At 40.3% G+C, this 22,223-nt stretch overlaps 3 protein-coding genes across 3 annotated transcripts in view; all 3 read left to right on the forward strand.

Moving 5' to 3' along the window:
• The window catches only part of nkd1 (NKD inhibitor of WNT signaling pathway 1), a 31,068-nt gene extending 28,626 nt beyond the window's left edge, over positions 1-2,442 (forward strand). The window contains exons 9-10 of the mRNA XM_061045748.1: positions 333-460; positions 1,042-2,442. Coding sequence (XP_060901731.1) covers positions 333-460; positions 1,042-1,577 — 664 coding nt within the window. The 3' untranslated portion in view covers positions 1,578-2,442. The remainder of the gene's footprint in view (positions 1-332; positions 461-1,041) is intronic.
• adcy7 (adenylate cyclase 7) overlaps positions 1-22,223 on the forward strand; it is a 570,666-nt gene that overhangs the window by 149,664 nt on the left and 398,779 nt on the right. The window lies entirely within an intron of this gene.
• On the forward strand, positions 16,439-22,056 carry nod2 (nucleotide-binding oligomerization domain containing 2). The gene is made up of 11 exons (XM_061045582.1): positions 16,439-16,534; positions 16,844-17,338; positions 17,854-17,980; positions 18,102-19,875; positions 20,009-20,092; positions 20,183-20,266; positions 20,385-20,468; positions 20,547-20,630; positions 20,830-20,913; positions 21,045-21,128; positions 21,339-22,056. The coding sequence occupies exons 2-11, from the start codon at positions 16,853-16,855 to the stop codon at positions 21,409-21,411; spliced, it is 2,964 nt and encodes a 987-aa protein (XP_060901565.1). The 5' UTR covers positions 16,439-16,534; positions 16,844-16,852; the 3' UTR covers positions 21,412-22,056.

Genomic DNA, 22,223 nt, shown 5'->3' on the forward strand with positions numbered 1-22,223 from the left:
TAGTCTCGTATACAAGGGGCTGTTTTAAAAGGTTTCACCCTTGGGAGCTGCCATTGTGCTCTACTCTTTAATTAGTTTTGCTTAAATGTACCTCCACTGTGCTATGGGCGGGTGAACAGCGGAGGGGAGAGTCAGCCCTCTCACCACACTGTACAAATCTTCCCAGCTGAGGTTTAAACCTGTGATTTTCTAGTTGCAATCTCACCTCTCTAACAATTACTCTGCTGCTGCCTGATCATAAGGAACACTGTTTAACTTTCTCCAAACACTACCATACTGAACCTCTCTGGCTCAAACTTTTAGCTAATGAGAGGTGCCGCTTGTGTCCACAGGCGTCACCACAGTGACCACCACACCCAGCCGGGCTGCCAACGCCACTGTGTGGATGAGAACCTGGAACGCAGGAACCACTACTTGGACCTGGCAGGCATCGAAAACTACACATCCCGTTTCGGAGCCGGTGAGTGGAACGGGGCCAGGGGTGTAGATGTGGGGAAAGGGGAAAGGGAAAAACACAGGCCATGGCCCTTAGAAGCTGCATCCAGGGGCCCTCATTACTGCAGCACCTGCTTTGAGCCGTTAGGTGGAACTAGCAGCCCACTGCGCTTCTGGCCAGTACAAACATCTGGGCTCCGGCAAGCACAATACATCAAGTGTTAAAGGCTGAAGTTCATCAACAGAACATGCTGCTGAAAAGTGAAATATTCGATGAAATAAGTAGCAGCCTTGATCTCATGGACAGTGATGAGATGTGATTATTTGAACACTGGTCCAGGATTCTGGCTTCTTTTCCTCAGCTCTCTCTTCATGATGATAACCGTATCATAGATCTTTTTAGTGGATCTTTATAAGTGAGCTATTAGCACTTTAATTTGCCATTAATTGGATATTTTTCTTCCTTCTTTGACCTTATTTTATGAATTACATTTGATTAGTTTTGTGACTGAATAATGTGTTTCTATGTAAGCTTAAGTTTTTGTTGTTGATGTCCATGCTGGCCCTATCATTTGAAATAAATACCTGTTTCTCTTTCCCTCACAGCCACTACCACAGAGCCGCCAAAGGCAGAGCCTCAGATTCGGTCATCCAACCAGACTCGCTCACGCTCCCACGAACCAGAAAACGGCCACTCACACGTTCACCACCGCCGCCTGCATTCTATTGTGGACACTGTTTCTCCAGACAACCTCCACCTCTCCCGTACACGAGGACAAGACTCAGGGAAACACGCCCTCCGCTCTCCTAAGACTCACAGCCGCACGCCTCCTGCGCAGATCAGCAGCAGGGTAATGAGAAGCAGAGGTGCGCCCCCTCCCCCAGCACTACCCAGCCAAACCCCCCCTCACCAATCCTCTGCCCCATATCGCAAGCACAAGCAGCGGTCTAAGGACAGCCAGGCTTACAGAGCCTTACAGGGCCCTGTGGCTGCTCCAGGACCAGTTGTGGAGAGGGAGCAGGTGCGGGACATGCCCAGTGTCTTGCTGTATGAGGGGGGACTGGCACAAGTGGTGCAGCGGCATGAGCACCACCACCATCATGAACACCATCACCACTACCACCACTTTTACCAGTCCTGAATTTCCACCCTGGCTGAAGGGCTCAGCAGTGAGCTCCGTAAACCAACACAGGGCTTCTACACTTTGTGCAGCACTGCAGGGGCTCTGTAGAGGACACAAGACAGAAGGGGGTCATGGGAGATTCTTCCCCAGTACTGAGAGGTTATTAATCAGTGTTATTTTGAGGCTGGTCAGACATTTAAAAGCTGAGGTGTGCAGCAGGACATTGATTTAGAGCCACTGTACGACCAGGACTGAGGATCACAGCTAAGGGGTTAGAGAGGTGGTGCAGAGTGACAATTTATTAAAACATCCCAGAAGGCTCTCTTCCCCTGAGTCTGTCATCCTCTGTCTGATGAAAGACTCCAAACCAGCAACCCAACCCTTCCAGAACAATATGCCAAAAGGTTTTTAAGGAAAAGGAGGGATAAGAGGAAGAAAGACTGAGATGTAAAGAATAAAATATATGAAGGAGTATAGGTGAGAGCAGGGCATGGTGTGTGCCTGTGTGCGTGTTTGTATGTGGGTCAGTGTCTGTGTTTGTGCGTGTGGGTGAGTGCGTGTGTGAATATGTGAGTGTCACGACACTGGTGTCTGTTAAAAACCACTTGAAGTGCGCTCATGGGTGTGTGAGTATTTAAAGCAGGCTGTCAGGCAGTTTTTTTTTTTTTTTTTTTAGATGAAAATGAAGATCCTGGTTCAAGCATGCAATACACCACAAGCAAAACATGGAAGAAAAATGATGAAATGCTATAAAGTTAAAAAAAAAAACTAAAAAAAAAAACAGAGATCCCAAATCTGCTGCTACCTCTGATTTTATCCTAATTGTTGTAAAGTTGACTTTGACTAAGAAGATATTTTCAAATTACTTTGGAACTTTTTTTTTTAAGAAAAGAAATTGTGTCACCATCTGCAGTACTGAAGTGTTGAGAAGCTCCTTACTTTTATTTACTAATATTTACTGTACATAAGGTATATATATACTATCAATTTTATAAGCTTTATTGATGATGTGATTTCTTTGTATTCACTATCTCAAGCTTGTATGTTTCTTTATCCTACACAACCGCATTTTATAAAACCACTCTGAGCCTCATTTTGGTAAAACTGTATCAGTCACTCACTTTCCATCCCTCCTCTGTTTCAACATGTCATCGCACAAGGAGACGGTCAACTTTCATCTTGTGAATTCCAACTCAATATTAAATCATCGGTGCTCTGCAAAATCACATTACATTGAACACGGAGCGTTTGTCGAGATCTTACTGGCTGGTATTTGCATACATATCGTCTGGCTTTGTTGTGTTAATGGCTGTCATGCTGTTCATTTGGACTTATAATTATTAAAGATGAATCAGAAACATCTTTAATTACAACATGATTTTCAATTGTTTAAAATCAAATGTTATTCCATTTCTTTTTCCTCAAACAGCTAAATTCCCTTTAAAATACCTCCATTTAAAGCTCTTGTGATGTTCCTTTGTTTTGAAAAGCTGTGTTTTTGTAAACTCAGCATTTTAAATCCTTAGACATTTTCAAAACCAGTAAAAATAAATAATTAATGCAATGTGACATTCAGCAAGTTATACTGTGTTGCAAACATTCACCATTAGGAATTTGGCTTTAAAGCTTCTGTGAGGAACTTCTAGTTTGTGGATTCTAGCGCCCCCTGTGGACAAAATATAACCTCTTATTCCTTTTCTAATTTTGTCCTGTATGTGTTAAAAGTACTTACTGGTGACACATCTCATCCTGCTCTATTTCAACAATAAAACATATCACTCTTAATGAATCTTTATCTTGAAGAATAAAAAAGCCTCTTTCAGCTGCATACTGTTGATCACTTTGTATGAAACCTTTATATGGAGCAGCAATTTTAGGCATTAATAATTACAATATAGAAAGAATCAATCTCGTTGCTGACGGTCTTGTGTGCTTTAGAAGATCATTCAGAGCAGTGGTTCTCAACTGGTATGGCCTCAGGACCCACCACCAGTTCCTTCATGAAAAGTCCCGACCTGAATTTAAGATATTTTTCAACCAATCAGATTTGTTCAATGTGAAGTTGTGCAGTTTGGACTAGACAGTATAGCGTGACCGAAGAAAGAAAAAAAGAAAACATGCTGGAAAACGCTTCAAAGACTTTTTTTACACAATATTTTTTCCAGGCACACATTAGTCACCCACTGAAAATGGCTCCGCGACACACTTTTGGGTCCCAGCTCACCAGTTGAGAAACACTAATTTAGAGGCATCAATATTCATTTCAGTCTATCTCACAGCTTAAAACTCCTCACAGGAGCTTTAAAAGGTGAAATGTTTTGCTGAGCATGCATGTATTTTCTTCATATCTACACACATCTTAATCACAGCTAGAAGTTGTTCAGCGCTCTGCTTTTCTTTTTGGACTTTCCTTTTCTGACTGTCAGGCTTCTGTATCCTAAAGCAGCTCTGTCGTCCCTGGCCCTGGGTTAACGCGGCTGCTCCCTCTGTTTCCGTGTCCCCCAGCTGTCAGCAGGTCTTTCACCAGGCGACCATGTGGCCTCAGAGCTCAGCCAACAAGGCTCTGTTTGTGGTGCTGCGGGGCAGGGCAATGGCTCTTTCAGCTGTCCCATTCCTCTGGTGCTGGATAACACTGGGCCCGGCCCGCAGTCTCCACTTGACCCATAACTCACCATTGCTGTTCTCCTGCCAGCCCTGGGGACTGTCTGTTCATCCTGTCTATGATGCTCTGCGGGCGCTGCCATACTCATGCAGATGCTTGTGTCTCTGGCATAGAAAGCACTGAACTGAGATCTATAAATGGCAGGTTGTTGATCACCTGCTAAAATAGTGGTACTCCAAGTAGTTGTTAACGATAGCAGGATGATGTTTACCAGATCACATTTTCAAACTACTTCCACCATGTTGATTTTTAGTCTGACATCAGTGTGTACATGTGTTTGTTACGGGCAGGAATGCAGTGTATGCCAGTCTCGTCCTCTCACAGCTGCAGGCTGTCCTTCAGCAGAGGCACCAGTAAGGCGGCTCGTCTCACCGGAGCTGGTGGTTAGAAACAGCGCTGTTCCCTGAAGGGGGGATCATCGCTGCGCTCCATACCTCAGCTTCTTCACCTCACACTGCTTTCCCTGGACAATGAATCCTAATGTTGAAGCTCTCATAACTTGGTGTCTTTTTGTCAGGGGTTTCCGCCCTCAACCAAAAAAATTAGTAGTGTGGAATTTGTAGTTTGGCTGCATGACCGGACAGCATGAAGGTGACTGCTTGTCCTGCAGGTTAGTCCGATTTGAACTGGTGAACGAATACTTCTGATGGAATTTTTGCTGTGACCCCGCACTCAGGTGGCAACTTTATTATTTTTTTTACACTTCTTTTACCTGGAGTGCATTTTACCGAACACACATAACTCCATATTTCTTTTCATGTCCTGCTTCATATTCATACAATGACCTGAACTCACACGAGGATAGAGTCTTTCAATTGACTTCAAAGCAGCATTACTGGAGCAACTGGAGGGGATCTGCCATGCTCAAAAGCACCTCAGTAGTATTTATGGAGAGTTTGGAAAGTTGTTTTTTTTGGGAATTTTGTCACTTAGTTTAGAGGATGCTCTGGGGAATTCACATCCTTCGAGGACTTTTTAACCTTTAGGCTACTGTCAAACTCCCTCTTCTGTCTTTTATCCCAACATGGCAAAATATCGTTATTTTAGGATTTTAAAAGATCCTTGTAAATGTACCAGACTGTTTTATGTCAAACTATGAATGTCTCTTTTTATAACACAAATGTTCATCAAATCTTGTTGGCGCAACGCCTGCACATCCACCAACGTCTCTCCTGTTGTATAGAACCGTCAGTATTGAGAGCCACTTTAGCGCTGTGTGTCTTGTACCACTAATTTGCTTTGTAATGTCCATCAGTAGGCATTTAAAAAAAAAAAAACACATGTATATTGTGGACTGCAGAAAGGATGAACGGAGAGAATATTCATTATATTTATATATCTGTCAAGCCATCTCACTTGCCATCTGTCAGCTCATACTCCATTACCAGCATAGCTATCCCACTTATCAGGGATGATTCTTAAACTGTCTCTAACACAATCTGTCTCTTTCATCACACACAGACACACTTTCACTTGTGTTTTAAAAGAAGAAAACGTGTTTAGCATTAGCTGTTTTACCCCCTTACCCTCCCCCTAATGATTTTTCATGACTTTGTTTAGTTTATATAGATTGTATTTGATTAATTGCTTTATTTATTTGATAGCAGATCTGTGCCAAGGGGAAATACCCTTTTATTAAAGTATGAATCTGTTCCTTATTAAAACACTGACTACTGTTGTCATTTGTTGCTGTACTTCCATCCTGTGTTTTACTGCACACATTAACATACTTATTTACAACATAATACTTTCAGTGTTAAGAAAAACTTCTAGCCCAAAATAGAATAGTTTAAATCGATTTATCTCCAAGGCCAGTTGTTTTCCTCCAATATCTCTCGAATCTATAGAACTGCCGCATGTTGCATTGGAGTGATGTGTCTGGGCCTTTTTTGACCCACATACATGACCTTTACCTGTACTTTAGAAAAGTTGAACTATGGTGGGAATTGTTTTTGAAACACATAGCGAAATTACACTCATGATCTGTGCCTTCTCTCGTGCATCTGATGATGTTTCTGAATTTCCCTCAGGATCACTAAAGTATCTATCTATCTTCATCAGATATTTTCCATTTGGTATTTGATAGAAATGTTAGGGAAAAAACAGACTGTTCATCCATATCTATCCTGGGAAGTATGCACCAAACACCGTCCACATAGCCTACTTTATTGACAACTACTCCAATTTCACTGTACGTACGCACACACTCGAGAAAATCCCCAAAAGTCTTGCTGTGGGTCGACACAGTGAGATCCAGACGGGCTGAGCGGCTTTTCTGCCATATGAAGCCTTTAGTATTAAAACAAGATGACACTGGATTCTGGTGAGAGAGGGTATATGGGACAACGTGATTAGTTTATCACATTTATGTATCTATTTATGTATTATCCATTCATCCTTTTTCTTGTTTTTAGTATATGTGTGTGTGTGTGTGTGTGTGTGTGTGTACCAATGTCAAGCCTCTCTCCGCTGTATCTTAACAGTGGTGTCACCGAGGGTTCCCAAATCTGGCTGACCACAGCTGCTCACCATGCCACACTCTCTACATGCACTCACACTTTCATCTGCAGCTTAGCAGCTTATCTCTGGTTGGGTCAACCACAGAGAGAGTCGCCCTCTTGGCAACTTGATATGCCCTCCTCTCACGAACATGGCTATTTGTGTGAGCAAGGCTGTGTAACCCAAAGAAGTTGTATCATCATTACAAATGGTTTCTATCCTAACACAGCTTACCAGGTTATTTTTACTGCTGCTTCACACATCTCAGCCATTAAAAGCATCCCATTTTCACATGATGGGTGTAAACATTGGATCAACATGTTGTGAAATTGTACAGAAAGGTTTGAAATTGTTCTTAAATAAAAAAAAAAGGTAACTAAAGTTTTTATTAAAAAAACAAAATCAAATCTTTTAAAATACATTTAAACCAATAAATCAAACATGGAAAAAAATTCAGAGATATAAAAGTGACATTATTCTATGTATTCAAGTAAAATCACTGAGTCAGTAAAAGACTGATTAGATCTTGTTAAGCTTGTTTTTGCCTACTCATATTTTTAAAGCAACTTCTTTTTTATCATGCTAGGGTTTAGATATAAACTTAAGATGACCAATTCATCAAAGAGTGTTTACTATCGTTGCCTATCTCCGTTCTAAAAGCAGTTTTGAGAGCAAAATAGATGTGTGGTCGAAGTGATGAAAAGTGAATTTCCCTCTGTATAAAGTGAAAATAGTAATGTTTTACAAGCTATTGGCAAGTCTATTAAGTCTACACTCGCTCTCCATTAAACTGTGTTGCTATATTTGCCGAAACTAATAAAAGGAATGACAGCTGAGTGACATTTTACTAGAGGAAGATAACACACTTAAAGTTAAATAATGACATTTTGAGATACTGCTTTTTAATCTACTAGCCCAGAAAACACTAATTGCTTAAGAATAACAATGTGTTAAACCTTTATGATCTTTTTTTCCTGAGTTATTCAATTCTGACTGAATGTATATTGAACTGGTGACCAATGGTTTTGTCATTGTGTGAAATACAGATTGTGCTCTTTGAAAAAGTTAATGTTCAGAAACTTCTTTCTTTGCATCTTCATTGCAAGTCTTCATTGCCGTATAGTCGAATGGTCCGTTTTCTCCTGCATCCTCTCTTCTCAGAAGCTTGGCATGAGATTTTTTTTTTTTTTTGTTGCATTCTCTTCTTTTTTCACTTTGACTTTGATCTGCTCTCCTTTCAGCTCCTCACATATGTTGGTAATAGCCTTGGTGTTCATGGAGATTTTCTTCTCCGGTACAGAGTAACGGTTGGATAATGCATTCACGCCTTTTGAAAGGACAGCGCTGAAGACAGTGTCCTTCCTCTCATCAGTAGGCCTGTCTCTGCTGCTCAATCTCTTTGCTGCGGGACTCTTCATAAGTAAGTCCGATAAAAGAGAGAGGGCTTTGAAACATGTTTTTACAAGTTCAGACTGAAGTTTGCGTTTGAGTTTTAAAGAAATATGTTTTACAGTTGCCTACAATAAAACATCACATTTCTACTGATTTGTAAAAACGTTCTTATAAGTTGACTGTGAACTGTGTTTTTTTGCCCACTTGAGGGCTGCAAAAACAAGATGTGACCCTCCTCATGTGTGCAGACAGCTGCCTCCCATCTGCAACAAAGCCAGTATATAAAGCTCTCATGCTCACTCATTCATTGCCAGATTGTTCTTTGTCATTTATGCAAGCCTTTCCAACATACTTCCGGAAAGATAACCAGTTGCCATCCCTGCTTACTTCTGACCACTGTGCCTTTGTATTCTGGAAAATAGCCTCAGCCTTCTGTCCCTGACCATTAGAGCTGTCTCAAGCCCTTTACACATTGTAATTCGGCAACAGCACCGGGAAGGAGCTCAGCCGTCATAACGCCTACATTGCTTTACATTTTGAGCTAAGACACTGGAAAATTTAAGCTGGCTGAAGGAACCACAGAATTGCCATTTCGCCTCTTCTACTTACCGAAGCACACATTTAACTTACTGATACAATGTCAGAGAACCTTTGGTCAGTACAGTCCACAACATAACAGTGTGTTGGTTTGGAGCAGACACTCATACAATGCCACTTTCCTCCCCCCTTACGCATTTGTAACTCCCTCCCATGTCGGATCAGAGGCAGAATGACTTCACCCACCATTCGGCCTATGTGTGTTGAAGATGAGGCGTAACAATGGCATAGATGTTCTGCATAGATCTGGCAATATGTAAGAAGCAACAGCGTCCCTGGCTCCTGGCTGCTTCTCCCCTGGGCTGTTTGGCGTTCTCCTTTAATGGCTCTACAGGGTGAGTTTACCTGTTAACTTATCTGTTGAAGTCTGTGGTTCTGTGACTCTGTTTCCACATCTGTACATTTTTAGGCATCTGGTGGTCAACCAGTTGGCTCACCAACCCGCAAGCAGCCCAGTCCCACCTGCCTTTCCCTCACTCATTCCATAGACTGTTATGGCTCTAAGCCTGGTTATCGAACTGAAGTGTATTTTTATCTGCCTGTTTATTTCCTTTACATGTGTTCTGTACCTGTGGAGGCTCTTCGTAAAAAGTATTATTAGTGTAACGGCCCTTCTTGGGTGATGTATGTTATTAGTTTAATCCTTGGTTGCCTTGCCGTTAACTATACGCTACACATACTGAATGAAATGTCCCCTCGGTGTGGGTAAGCAAAAGCACTGAGACAACTTCTGCTGTGCGTCTCGTATACTTAAATGTCTGTCCGTAGCCAAAAAACATGACATACACAGACCGAACAGCAACAGTGATACCTTACTTCAATCAGGAGAGACAATTGAATAAAGACAATTATTTATTACAATGAAATATGGAAATGTTCCTTGACGGAAATATTTTTGGCGCTTGGACTCTATGGGGTGGGCGATGTGTAGAATGACAATTCTGAGCGACGGCAGAATAGATCCCACATGGAGTCCAGACACTGGTGGTGGGGAAGCTGATGACTTGATGAGACCAGATGGGATGAGAAATTATGATTATTCTGTGAGATGGCAGTGTTGGGGCGCACGAAACATCAGCATGAAGGAACTAAGGGAGAGAAAGAATCATATTTAAAAGGGGAGTGGAACGATGATAGGTTGAAAATAAGGGCGGAGCACCATGCCATTGGTTAGATGAGTACCGCTGACGAGACAGCTGATTAACCAATGACAGTGACCTTTAACATCACAAAACGCTGGCAACCCCAGACATCAAAAACACATACAGCCTTTTGCTAAAAAACATTTGTTTTCAATCATGCAATAGCTTTTCTATACTGTGTTGCAAGTAAACATTAATTTTAGATCACATTTAGGCTTTTTCGTGTGTTTTATTGTGGACAGAGGAAGAAAGGCTGGGATGACATTTCTGCTCAATGGATGAAAGATGGGCAGGGACAGTTTCTTGTTTTGGCCCACAATAGCCTGTGTTCCGTATATTTTAATATACAATATAATTTTATTGATAAAAAAAATACTAATTTCAGGCGACCCTACATGGGGTTGGGACCCGAGGTTGGGAAAGCCTGGGATAAACATTCCCTGTGCATATGTACTGCGTTGTATTTGTGTTGTTGGGAAAAGCTGGTTACAGGAAATGGTCTTCTTGGGTAGAAATACACCCTATCTCTGTTTTGCCACTGGCAGAAAAGACAATGATATTGACTTAAATATGCAGAAATGAGAGACTGCCATAATATGTTCTGTGTGCTTTGTTTCCAGCAGATAGACAGAAAGCTTTGAAGTGTGGATTGGCACAGCAGGGTGCAAGCTTCTGTAAAGGCAACATGCTAAACGCTAAGGATGAGAAGGACATGAGGTAGTCTATTACCAATACAGGAGCAAAGAAGAGAGAAAAAAGGCAAATCCAATGATAATGTACATCTGTTCCAGTGAATTTATGAGCTTTGAACATTTTTTCATGTGGGATAAGTGGATCCTTTCTCTTTCAGAATCTCGCAACTTCAAAGCAGATTCGCTTTGGATAATGCAAATGATCGGAATATGCTGGTTCCTTCTTTCTCAAGTGCATGAAAAGAAAGAGGGTAAAGGGAGAATTAAAGCTAATTGGCATGGCAGGCTTTTATGTGGGCAAAGAAGGGCAAAAATAAAACACTCTAATTATTGTCAAGTTCATTCAATTAGGAAACAAGCTAACAAAGTGCTACAGAGTTCAGCAAGCCCAACCTGGTAACAATTTGCCTGAAATGTTAGATTTAAATGGCGACTTTTCCCTTTTTAAATCTGATGAAATTAGAATAAGCAAGATTAAATAGACGCTATTATCATCTAAAATGGCACCAGAGAGAAAGCTGTCTGTTTTTTTTATCTCAAGCTGTGCGGGCTGGGGGCTATGAGGGTCGATATTTTGCTTCTTTTGCACAGTGATTGAGCAGTTTATGGGAAACCCGTCCGAATATATGTACAAAACCTTGATTAAAAAAAGAAAAGAAAGCAAAGGAGGATAGCAACCCCCTGATGGCTGATTTTCTATAACTTTTAAATGAAACCACAGAATAATGAAAGTCATCTACTGAAACTTAGATTCTTATTAAACCGCTTCTAGAAAAAGTCCCTAATGACTGTTTATACATGTTTTAGTCATTAGAGCTGAAACTAAAGTCCATATCTGTTTTTTTCCAGGAAACAATTGTTGCTTTAAGTCTCTTTTTAACTATTTATTCCTTTATTAAATTTTAAAGACTGAGAACCACAGACAGGCCAAAAAAGAAGAGCTTGAACTGGTAAACAATATACACCGATACAGTCGGTCTTAGCCATGCTTTCATTTTCATTCTTTGATGCATTCATGAGAGTCTGTTTAAAGTGACGTGATGGATCCTATTTAGTGATATAACGCCTACCATTGGTCTTGGTCAGCACAACCCATTTCTGTGAGATAAAATGTCGTGAACTTTCTTTTCACCACTGCTTCATCTTGTAAAGAGCAGAGCTCAAACTTTTCCAAATGAAAAATCTTGCAGTCTGGACTTCTAGAGGCTGACTCCAGACTTCTGGAGATAGCAAATGAATAAAACAAAGCTCCAGAAAGTTGCATTGGTTTTTAGTAGATCATTGGAGCTCTTTCTTTTTGCAACATCAAAGGCAGCCGCAGCTCTTTGATGTGGCAGCATGCTGTTTAAGGTACAGAGTGAATGGAGAGATGTCAAGCTGCAAGGTGCCTCTGTAGTTTACGTTGAGTGCTGCAGAGAGCTGCAGATGAAAGGAGCAAACAGAGTTTGATAATGAATGTCCAACAAGTAGGACCCATCTCAGGCAGCGCACGCTCTGCGGGGTGCCTGCGTTAACCTTGAGCTCGGCACCCCAAACTTTCGGGAGGCGCTGGAGACCAGACCACTTCTACTAGTCTGCCACTGAAAAAAGGGGGCTCTTAGAAGTGAGCTTTAATCTGGTTATCAATCAAATCCTAATTGACACACATACCCATACATACATTGTCATGCACACATGCTCCTCTGAAAGAGATGCCATCCACAGCCCCTGTTGGAAACCTCTCTTTTTTTCTTTGGATACTTTCTGTAATTATGGTCCAATCATTCGTCAATCCAAGGCCTGAAAATCACTGCTTTAGCACAACTTCATTTACCTTTATGTGACAACCCTGTGTCTCAGTGGAACTGTAGAGCAGGTTGTTTATATACTGTATGACTAGCTGTTTTTTTGACCCGCTTGATACAGTGGGTGTTATTGTTTTCTGTGCTTTAACACCCTGGAAGTAAACAAAAAGCTCTCATTGCTTGTGTAGATGTATTGTTTGTAATGGTCAATCATCCATACATTTCAGTTAATCAACATAAGATCATGAGGTTTGAGCTACACTTTCCAAAACCTTCAGTACCTGTTAACACTCTGTTGAGCTCAGTCTTAAAGTCCAACCAGAACGATGATAATAATACAGGCCTGGTCTGGACTGGAGCAATGAAGGGAAGGCCAGCGGGGGAACAATCATGCTTGGGCATGATACTGGGCAACGGGGCTTATAGTGTGAGTGTGCCCTCAGTCAGAGCAACACTACGGCTGCAACTACTGCACTAGTCAGGCAGCAAATATCCATCTTCAGGAATACAATAAATCAACTTGTTGTGTACCCCAAGTGAGGCATTCATGTGTATAGGGGGGAGTAGCTTTGACATTTGTCCCCCTCTGAATACCTTTAAGATCTAGCTTTGACCCTAAATGCACTGTTGAAATGAATTACCCAACCATTTCAGAATCCATCCTCATTAATCATTTGACTCAGACTCTCAAACAGCAACTAGTATTACCTCTAATATCTAACTCTAAATATATTTATATATTAAATATATACATTATATTCATATATAAATATATTTTAAATATAATTATATATTTTACTTTTATATAAAAAATAAGTAATTAAGGAATCTAAAATGCCAGTTTGGCCCTGTATAAATCAATCAATCTTTATTCATATAGCGCAGATTCTTCACAAATATTATCTCAAACATAGATTGAATATGTATATATTTTTCAAGATTGATCAACAGAAAGATGGAGCACCAACCCTCTCAGATCACTTGTACAGATAACTAATACACATTCAGATTGATTTAAAAAGTTTTAATCAGTGTATTTTTGTATTTTCTGTGTCATAATGATGGGTATTGTACTACACTGCTCTTTGTTTGATACCAAAGTAAATTCACCTGAATTCCATAATATCATTAAATAAATAAATATAAATTCTATACTTGTGATGTGATGTGGGATACAATCCATCAGCGCACCTGGCCTGACGCTGAGCTCACCACATGTGCTTTCGATATGTTAAAGAATGACTTGAGCCATGTATTCCATCACTTCAACGAGAAAGAGGGATCGATCCCATCCTGAGCTGTACCATTATTTATGATCATACCCTTTAAAAGTTGACTTGGGTGGACAATGATTCTGGGCAGCATTTAACAGAAGGACACAGAGAGAACTGACTACATATAGGACAAGACAAGACTTTCATGCCCAATAGAGTGCAAACCAAAAAGTAGACCACAGGCCCAAGATGACCTATCTGTGTATGTGGTGGAGTAAAAGAAAGTACTTATCGGTATGTAATTATCTTCTGTTGAGTGATTTTGAGGACTAATATTTTATTCCACCCTAAGAGACTAATCTAACTTGATAACAGACCAGAAACATCCTAAATCCCTTGACATTTTAAAAGGCATCTGCCTTATAACCTTTTTTTGTCCAAATTATGTGATATTGTCGAACATCTCACTCCCCATCTCATCCAAACTCATTAAATGATGATCTGAGGTTTACAACATGATGAGAATCTATCAAAACAAATTTGAAAAGCAGAAAATAATAAGTTCTTTATCCAACACTTTTTTTTATTAAGCTAATGATTTACAGCTCAGGCCTGTGTTTCTTGGCTTGTTTAGGCAGAACAGGTCAAACGATCGCCTCATTAATACTGAGGAAGTTTAAACCGTATAAAAGGATGAAACTAGAGCCACTTAGCTCCTTTGCTTTTCACAAGTTTTACGAATTCTGTTTCAACACAGGACAGAAATACTCAGAGATGTCTTGTGGGATTTTATCACTTTTTTTTATTGACAATGTCTTACCTTCTTTCTTACCCATCCAAACTTTTCAGGCCCCCCTACTGTGATATGAATGTTAGAACTCCACGTTAGAGCTTCATGTAGGATGCCTGGCAGAGAGCACTTTGCATTACACCCCCCTTGGGTGAGTCGCCTTTTTCACAAGGAGGAGAAGAAGAAGGGAATAAAGGAAACTCACTGTGAAATCTACCAATCTGTCTGTGATTACTCTGGCCTTTGTGTGATTGAGGTTTTCATCAATGGGGCTAAAAACAATAAACTAATCATGGCGCTTTGGAGAGGACAGTGCTTAATCACTTTTTGTCCAAACAAATATGACAATTCTTGCCCTTTCAAAAATATTGACAAAAAAGAATGCAAGGGGAGCAAGAGACAAACACACTTATAGCAGGCCAGTTGTAATTGATACACCTTTTCTTGATGAGGTTACATCAGATACATAGCATGTTGGCGAGGCTGCATGTTCCAAGCTGCTACAATAAAACGAATATGACAAGATTATCAAGTTGCTTTTTTATCGGCAACAAAACTCTTCAGGGTACCTGTCCTCCTTCTTCTTGCACCATCCTCCTTATATCACTGGGGGTGCAAGCAGGACAGGAAGTAGTCAGCCTATGAGATATAAAAAGGAGCACATATTTGTGCCAAAAAGGAGAATAAAGATTTGTGTCAAAAAGAGGAAGAAAGAAATGTTTCAAAAGACACAACCATTTCCCTTGCTTCTTGGACAGACCTGGTTGTTTTTTTTTATGCAAGAGTTCCACCATGTGGTTGCATGACCAAACTGCAACCAGTAAAAAAAACTCCAACCATAATCTGAAACTAGCTCCCCTCTCCAATATAATTCTAGCGGCTTTCTAGATTAGATTAGATATACTTTATATACACATTGTTCATTCTTTATTTTAACTGAACCTTTATTTTACTGTATACAGTCGACTGTAAGACTGCGAAGAATGTGTAATCTCTGAGCCAGCCAGGCGTACAGGTGATCTACATGGGCGGACCAGTTCAATTTGTTGTCCATATGAATTTATACGAGCACACCTGCTCAATCCCACAGTTGGTAAATATCACAAGGTCATGGGCTCTGATCTCTCTGGGGTCACATTAAAAATAAGGTGACTGGTGTCAAACCAGTTCTTGAAAGAGGAGATCTCATTATGGTAGTGTACACAGCACTGTCAGCACTTTAAAGCTTTAGAGGATAAAATAATAGTGTCATCAGATAATTTGATGATGTAAATATAAGGCTGACTGCTTCTACATTCATCAGTGTACAATGTAAAAAGGATAGTTCACACAACCTTGAGGCCCACTGGTGCCACAATGTTTGATGTTGAGAAAGAGCCATTTACCTTTACCTGCTGAGGCCTATATGTTAAAATAGAATAATACCATTTAACAATACAACGAATAACCTGTAGGTCATTTAACTTCTTAATAAGCAAGTGTGGCTGAAGTGCTCTTGCCCTGTCTGCATGCAAGCTGGAGGGGGTCCAGGCAGCATGTTAACAATAATTATTTCAAAATGTTTTATGACAACAGATGTTAGATCCACTAGATGTGTCAAATTAACATATCCATCTCAAAAATGTCGAAAATGTCAACTTCAAAAATGTTGAAAATTTTAATTAAAAGTATACAGGCTAATCTGAAATGTCTCTTTATGGTTTTCCCAACTGCTGTACTCCCATCCTGATAACTGCTGGCATGGGATGTACAATTGTCATAACATTTTTGCAAACAATTGACATTACTTTTGGCAAAAAAGACACTATCTCCTTTGAATACCAGCAACAAACTGTAAAATATATTTTTGTTCTATATATAAAATAGGGACGTTAACTAACCATTGCATTTTGGTGCCTGTAGTCTTACAGTGCAAGAGTGATACAGGTCAGTCCTGTTAGTGTTTGAGTTTTGTTAACTATTAATTTCATTGGCGAGTAAAGCCCTTGAGACCTACTTTATATACACATTGCTGATTTTTGTGAAGTTTCCATTTTACAGGAGGGACTTAGTGGCAGAAATATTTCTCAGAACAAGTAGCAGAGAGGCTTTCACTTTCGGCTGTAGAATGAGGAAGAGGCGAGTCTCCGTAGAGTGACTCCGTAATGCGTCTCCCAAACTGGCAGATGGAGGGTGGACAGTTCTTGGTTGTGGCGACTCAAACGTAAGTCATAAACAAACATTGGTGGTACTTTGTGTTATATGGATTTGCAGCTAATTCCTCTTAAATTAATCTTGTGTGTTTGTACCATAGACTGGTTTGTACATGTGTTCAATGACTTTGTAACATTAAAAAAAACAACAGAAAAGCTATGGTGTTAGTAATCATACTTACCCAACTGTATTGGATGACAGAAACCCCTGGTGACTTGAGGCTGTATGATGACGTGTGTGTTGACTGGGCGAGTTTGTGATAAAGCAAAGGAAAATGTACATGTATATGTTGACTGTCCCTGTGTATGCTCGCTGACAGGAAAAAAGCATGTGTGCTCAGGAGCTTGTGTTGAAACAACGGACACAGATCCTGCATGCACTGTGCAGCAGCGGGTCAGCTGAATATCTGGAACGGGTTCTGGACATTCTTTTGGCCCAAGGAGAGCTTATGTGGGAGGACTATCAGAACATACAGGTAACAGGGAGGGAGCTGTACACCAAAGCCAGGCAGCTGCTTGACCTGGTTTATACAAAGGGTGTGGATACCTGCAAGCTCTTCCTTGCCACTCTCAGACAGGTTCTACCTGAAGAGCAGGGACTGGGCCTCTCATTTCCGGGATGCTTATTCAATTTAAATGGAAAAGATGAACACAAGAGCATTTCTGCTCAAACTCTTTTGACTGGAAGACCAATCCTGGTCAGCAAGCTCCAAGGCTGCATTGATGACGCTCTAAAGGCTCTTGTTACATCAGGGCACTTCACCTCAGCAGACTGCAATGAAGTCCAGCTTCCTGTATACACCCCCTCTCAACAGGTACAATAATGGCCAACATTCTATGAACCAAGGTTTTTCACTTCCAATTGTTGGTCTCTACCAATTTATCTGTTGTGTAATATAAGTATTATTGGCTATCAAGGGTATAATAAAAGAAGTGAGGTAGTTCAGGTTTTGTGTTTTAGGGTAGTAAATGAACTCTCATGTCTGTATTGTAAATATGGAGCTACCACCAGCAGCCTGTTAGCTTTGTTTGGCAAAACACTGAAAACAGTATAGCTGGCTTATAGCTCTGTAGAAAGCTAACAAAATTCTTCTGGTAGCTATTCTAAAAGTCCCTATTAAACACTACTAAAGATATTCAGACTGGCCAAGAAATAGTCTCTCACATAAACTCCTGTAAGAGTGTAATGTGTTTTTTAAGATTTGAAATTTGAATGGATTGAACAAAAGAGATACAACCTGGTAATTAGTCATCAATCTTCTCATCTATTTTTATTTTATTTTAATTAGAACCATATTAATGACTCCTATGCCATTCACATGTCAAACAGGCAAGGCGTTTGCTTGACCATGTTAGATCAAAAGGAGAATCAGCTGTGAATGTTCTGCTCCAGTACATTCAGCAAAAACAGGAATTAGGATTACCTCTGAACCAGGAGAAAAACTCTCTTCCTAAAGGTCAGTATTAAAATAAATGGGAAATTATTTTGGTTTGGTGTTACAGAAGATATAGAACTGCATGTACGTAGCTTATAATTTTGTTCTTTTCAGTTAATCTAATTTGTATGACTTCTGTTAGAATTTGTTAGATATCAGAAGAAGCTCAGCAGCTCTTTGTCAGCACAGTCCTGCTTTCTCAGTACTTATGGAGGGACCAGCCATATGCCTCTGGATGACATCTACACTGAAGGCCAGCTGGAATTAGCTCATGACTGTGTTGATTTCCATGGACCTTTGGGCCTGGAGGACATTGTTGGAATGGTGGGTACAACGAACGAGGAGGCTGACACGGTGCTTGTGTCTGGAGAGGCAGGTAGTGGGAAGAGCACCTTACTCCAGAGGCTGCACTTGCTTTGGGCTCGGGGGGTAGTCCTCCAGAACTTTCTTCTTCTATTTCCATTCAGCTGCCGTGGTTTAAATTCTGAGCACAGAGAACTTTCTGTCCAAGAATTGCTGTTTCAGCATTGTTGTTGGCCAGACCGGGAGCAGGAGGAGATTTTCCAGTTCATTCAGGATCATCCACATCTTGTCCTTTTTACTTTTGATGGCCTGGATGAGCTCAAGCAAAGCTTTTCCGATGAGCACAGGCTCTGCTGCCCCACCCAGCGTGCACCTATTCATATATTATTATTCAACTTAATCCAGGGTTCCCTAATGAAGGGAGTAAGGAAACTGGTAATCAGTCGCCCAGAGGTGGTGGGCCCAGTGTTGAAGAAATGTCTCCGCAAAGAGGTCCTCCTGAAAGGTTTTTCACCAAGTGGGATTAACTGTTTTGTGAGGAAGCATCACAATGATCCGACTGTTGCAGCCAAGGTTTTGGCATCCCTACAGACAAACACTGCTTTACTTGGACTGTGTCATAGTCCAGTCCTCTGCTGGATTGTCTCACAGTGCCACAAAGAGCTGCTAGGCTGTGGAGAGGGAAGCCCACAAACAATCACAGATGTCTACCTCATGATATTACAGCACTTCCTTCAGCATCAAAGCTCCACCACCATCGGATTTGGTTGGCTTCAGGAACACCAAGAAACAGTCCGTCATTTAGGCCAACTTGCCTTTGAGAGGATTGGAGCCACCTGTTACATCTTCTCAGATGCAGATTTGGAGACATGTGGTGTAACTGAGAAGGATATCTGCTTGGGCTTTCTCATACAAAGTAAAGGGATGTCATCTGCCCACAGTAAACACTATGAATTCCTTCATGTGACTCTGCAGTGTTTCTTTGCAGCACTTTACATTGTTTTGTCAAAAAACATAAACCGTTCAGTTATCCAAAAGCTTTTTGAGTTGAAGGACATGAGGAAGATAGGGAAGCGCGGCATATGGTTTACAGCCTGTTGGCCGTCCTCTGAGAAACAAGAGCTGGTTTTAGAGGGAGAAACTACTGCAGCTGAAACACCAAATTTGCATATCACAGCCACCTTTGTGTCAGGACTGCTGTCCAGGCGCCATCAAAGCATGTGGATCCCCTGCTGCCAAAGTTCTGTATTGGAGAAGAAGAGCAGACAGGTGTGGAGATGCCTGTCCAAAGGTATGCAGAAACACTTTAAGTCCATCCCTCAACCTGTAGAAGGAGAGAAGAAGAGCATGCACGCAATGCCAGGCTTCGTCTGGCTTGTCAAATGCATTTATGAAATGCAGGAGAGTAGGATTGCTAAAGATGCCATGAGTAAGCTGGATGTGGATCACTTGAAGCTATCCTACTGTAACATTGGTCCAGTAGAGTGTACTGCACTTGCCTATGTTCTCCAACATTTAAGGAGCCCTGTAGGCCTTCAGCTGGACAACAACTCTGTGGGCGATGTTGGAGTGGAGCAGCTTCTTCCCTGCTTGCACATTTGTAATTCCCTGTAGTGAGTATCAAATGATTATATTCTAGTTACCATCTATCAATTATAATGAACAAAGCTTAAATTGACCATGTTTTAACTATAACTCCTAGAAATACAATGCATGCTTGAAAACCTTTTCCTTTTCATTGGTCAGCCTCAGGAATAATAACATCTCAGATGAGGGGATCTGCAAACTAATTGCTAAAGGTATCCAGTGTGAAAACTTCCGGAAGATTGCGTAAGGCCTGTCAATATGATAAAAAGCACTGTTATGAAGTTACAAATGAAATTTGATGGATAAAATTTCAGTCATTTTGATTCTTTCCAGGCTCTTCAACAATAAGCTAACTGACGCTTGCACCCAGCACTTTTCTCATCTTCTTAAGACCAAGCAGGATTTCCTTTCCCTGAGGTCAGCACATGCTGTATTTACAGTACTCAGATTTCTTATCTGGAATTTTGATTATTTGTGATATATAATCTGTGTAGTGTTAAAGGAATAACAAATGTACCTCTTCATTATTTTTCAGGCTAGGAAACAATAATATAACAGCACAAGGAGCAAAACAGCTGGCAGAGGGACTAAAAGTCAACCATTCACTACAGTTTTTAGGGTAAAAGTATTTCTGTAAAATGAAATGCCTCTTATCTGCGGTGGATTTTCTTTTCTAATGCTCTCTTCTTATTCTCAGGCTTTGGGGCAACAAGATAGGAGATACAGGAGCGGAGGCTCTTGCCAAAGCCCTAGAGAGCAGCAAAACTCTGGTGTGGCTGAGGTAATATTTGTTGTAAATATAGATAAATGTTTGGTGAACCCAGGACAGAGTAGAAAATGTATGATACAAATATGAAAGTTTTACTACTTTAGTGTCCTACATTAATGGACATTTTGGCTATAAGAAATAAGTCTTTCTGTGTCTGTATGAACTTTGAATATTGAACTTGACTATAACTACAATTCTATGCAACTTGCAGCCTGGTTGGAAATGGTGTAGGCAGTGTGGGAGCGTGTGCACTTGCCAACATTATAAAGAACAATACATCACTAGAAGAGCTTTGGTAGGTGTTGGAAACAAGTGGTTTGCATTGACAATAATTATGCAATTTGTATCACCAAATGGCTTATTAAATGAATGAGAAGGAACAGTTGCATTTTAATTGCTCTACCTTCTCTCCACTTTATATAAAAGGTTGACAGAGAACTGCATAACCCGAGCAGGAGTGGAATGTCTGATTGAAGCCCTTGAGCATAACACTCGTGTTAAATCGATATGGTATGTGGTGTAAATGAGGCCATGAAATCATAAACACAAAAGTTTGACTGTTTTGTAAGTGGAAAATGAGCTACATGTGACTTTTTTTGCATGCTGGATGTGCAGCAATGCATGACACCTGTACTAGTTTCTGTGCAAAGATAACATTTTACTGTTGACACTTCTTCACATTGTCAGTGGCTGATTGCATTGTTTCCTATTCTGCTGCAGGTTGAGAAACAATGACCTCAGTTTGGAGGAGGTTGAGGAGATGACACGACTTGAACCAAGACTTATCTTCTGAGTGTGTGTTGAGTTGACACAGGGCTTCATGATGCTTAATAGACTGTTGTTATTTATCTCCCTTTTCTGCGTAGATGACCGATTTCACTATTCAGGGTTCACTGAAAGACAAAATCTATCCACTTATTTTTGGGACCAGCTGGTGGTTCATGCATAATCCCAACAACACCACAACTGTTACTACAACTACTACTGTATCACCATGCTTTCTGATTTCAGAAAGTAATACAATATGTTTTGACAAAAAGTTAAGATTGTATTTATTTGCACAAGAAATAGTGTAGAACACTATATATGATAAATCTTTTTGATGGACTTGAAATATGAAATGGATTTAGAGCAACTGATCCAATTCTTCTTGTGATTGGGTCGCCAGGTATTGTCATTTCTCAACGAATGAAGAGATAAATATTTATGTAGAGCCACTGTATGTATTAGACAGTTTTTGAGTTTGTGTTGTTTGTTGTGTGTTGTATTGGTTATGTCATATGTTTTATTGACCTGTGAGTATGAATGTTAATAACGTGTATATATGTAATTGAGCTAATGTCACATTGTCAAAGAAGGTATGAAGACCCCAAAGAGTAGCTACTGTTTAATACAGAAGCTAATTGGGATCTTAATAAATAAACAATTAAACAAACAACTACTATTACTACTTTAAGAATAACCCAATATTAATTAAAAAAAAACATGAAATGTGGAATCAATTTAATAGTTTAATTTAATGCAATTTAAAGATAATTTTACTCTTCTTGAGTATTTCAGATTTTGTAACTTGATAGGGTATCTATTTTTCACAACATACTAGAG

This window comes from Labrus mixtus, chromosome 1 (assembly GCF_963584025.1).
Source record: "Labrus mixtus chromosome 1, fLabMix1.1, whole genome shotgun sequence".
NCBI classification, from domain to species: Eukaryota; Metazoa; Chordata; class Actinopteri; order Labriformes; family Labridae; genus Labrus; species Labrus mixtus.

Excerpts from the sequence above, each read along its gene's own strand:
- nod2 (XM_061045582.1), top strand. The coding sequence starts at position 16,853 with ATGTGTGCTCAGGAGCTTGTGTTGAAACAACGGACACAGATCCTGCAT. Across the intron at positions 19,876-20,008 it reads CACATTTGTAATTCCCTGTA|CCTCAGGAATAATAACATCT; the intron begins GTGAGTATCAAA and ends TTCATTGGTCAG. Across the intron at positions 20,469-20,546 it reads CATTCACTACAGTTTTTAGG|GCTTTGGGGCAACAAGATAG; the intron begins GTAAAAGTATTT and ends TCTTATTCTCAG.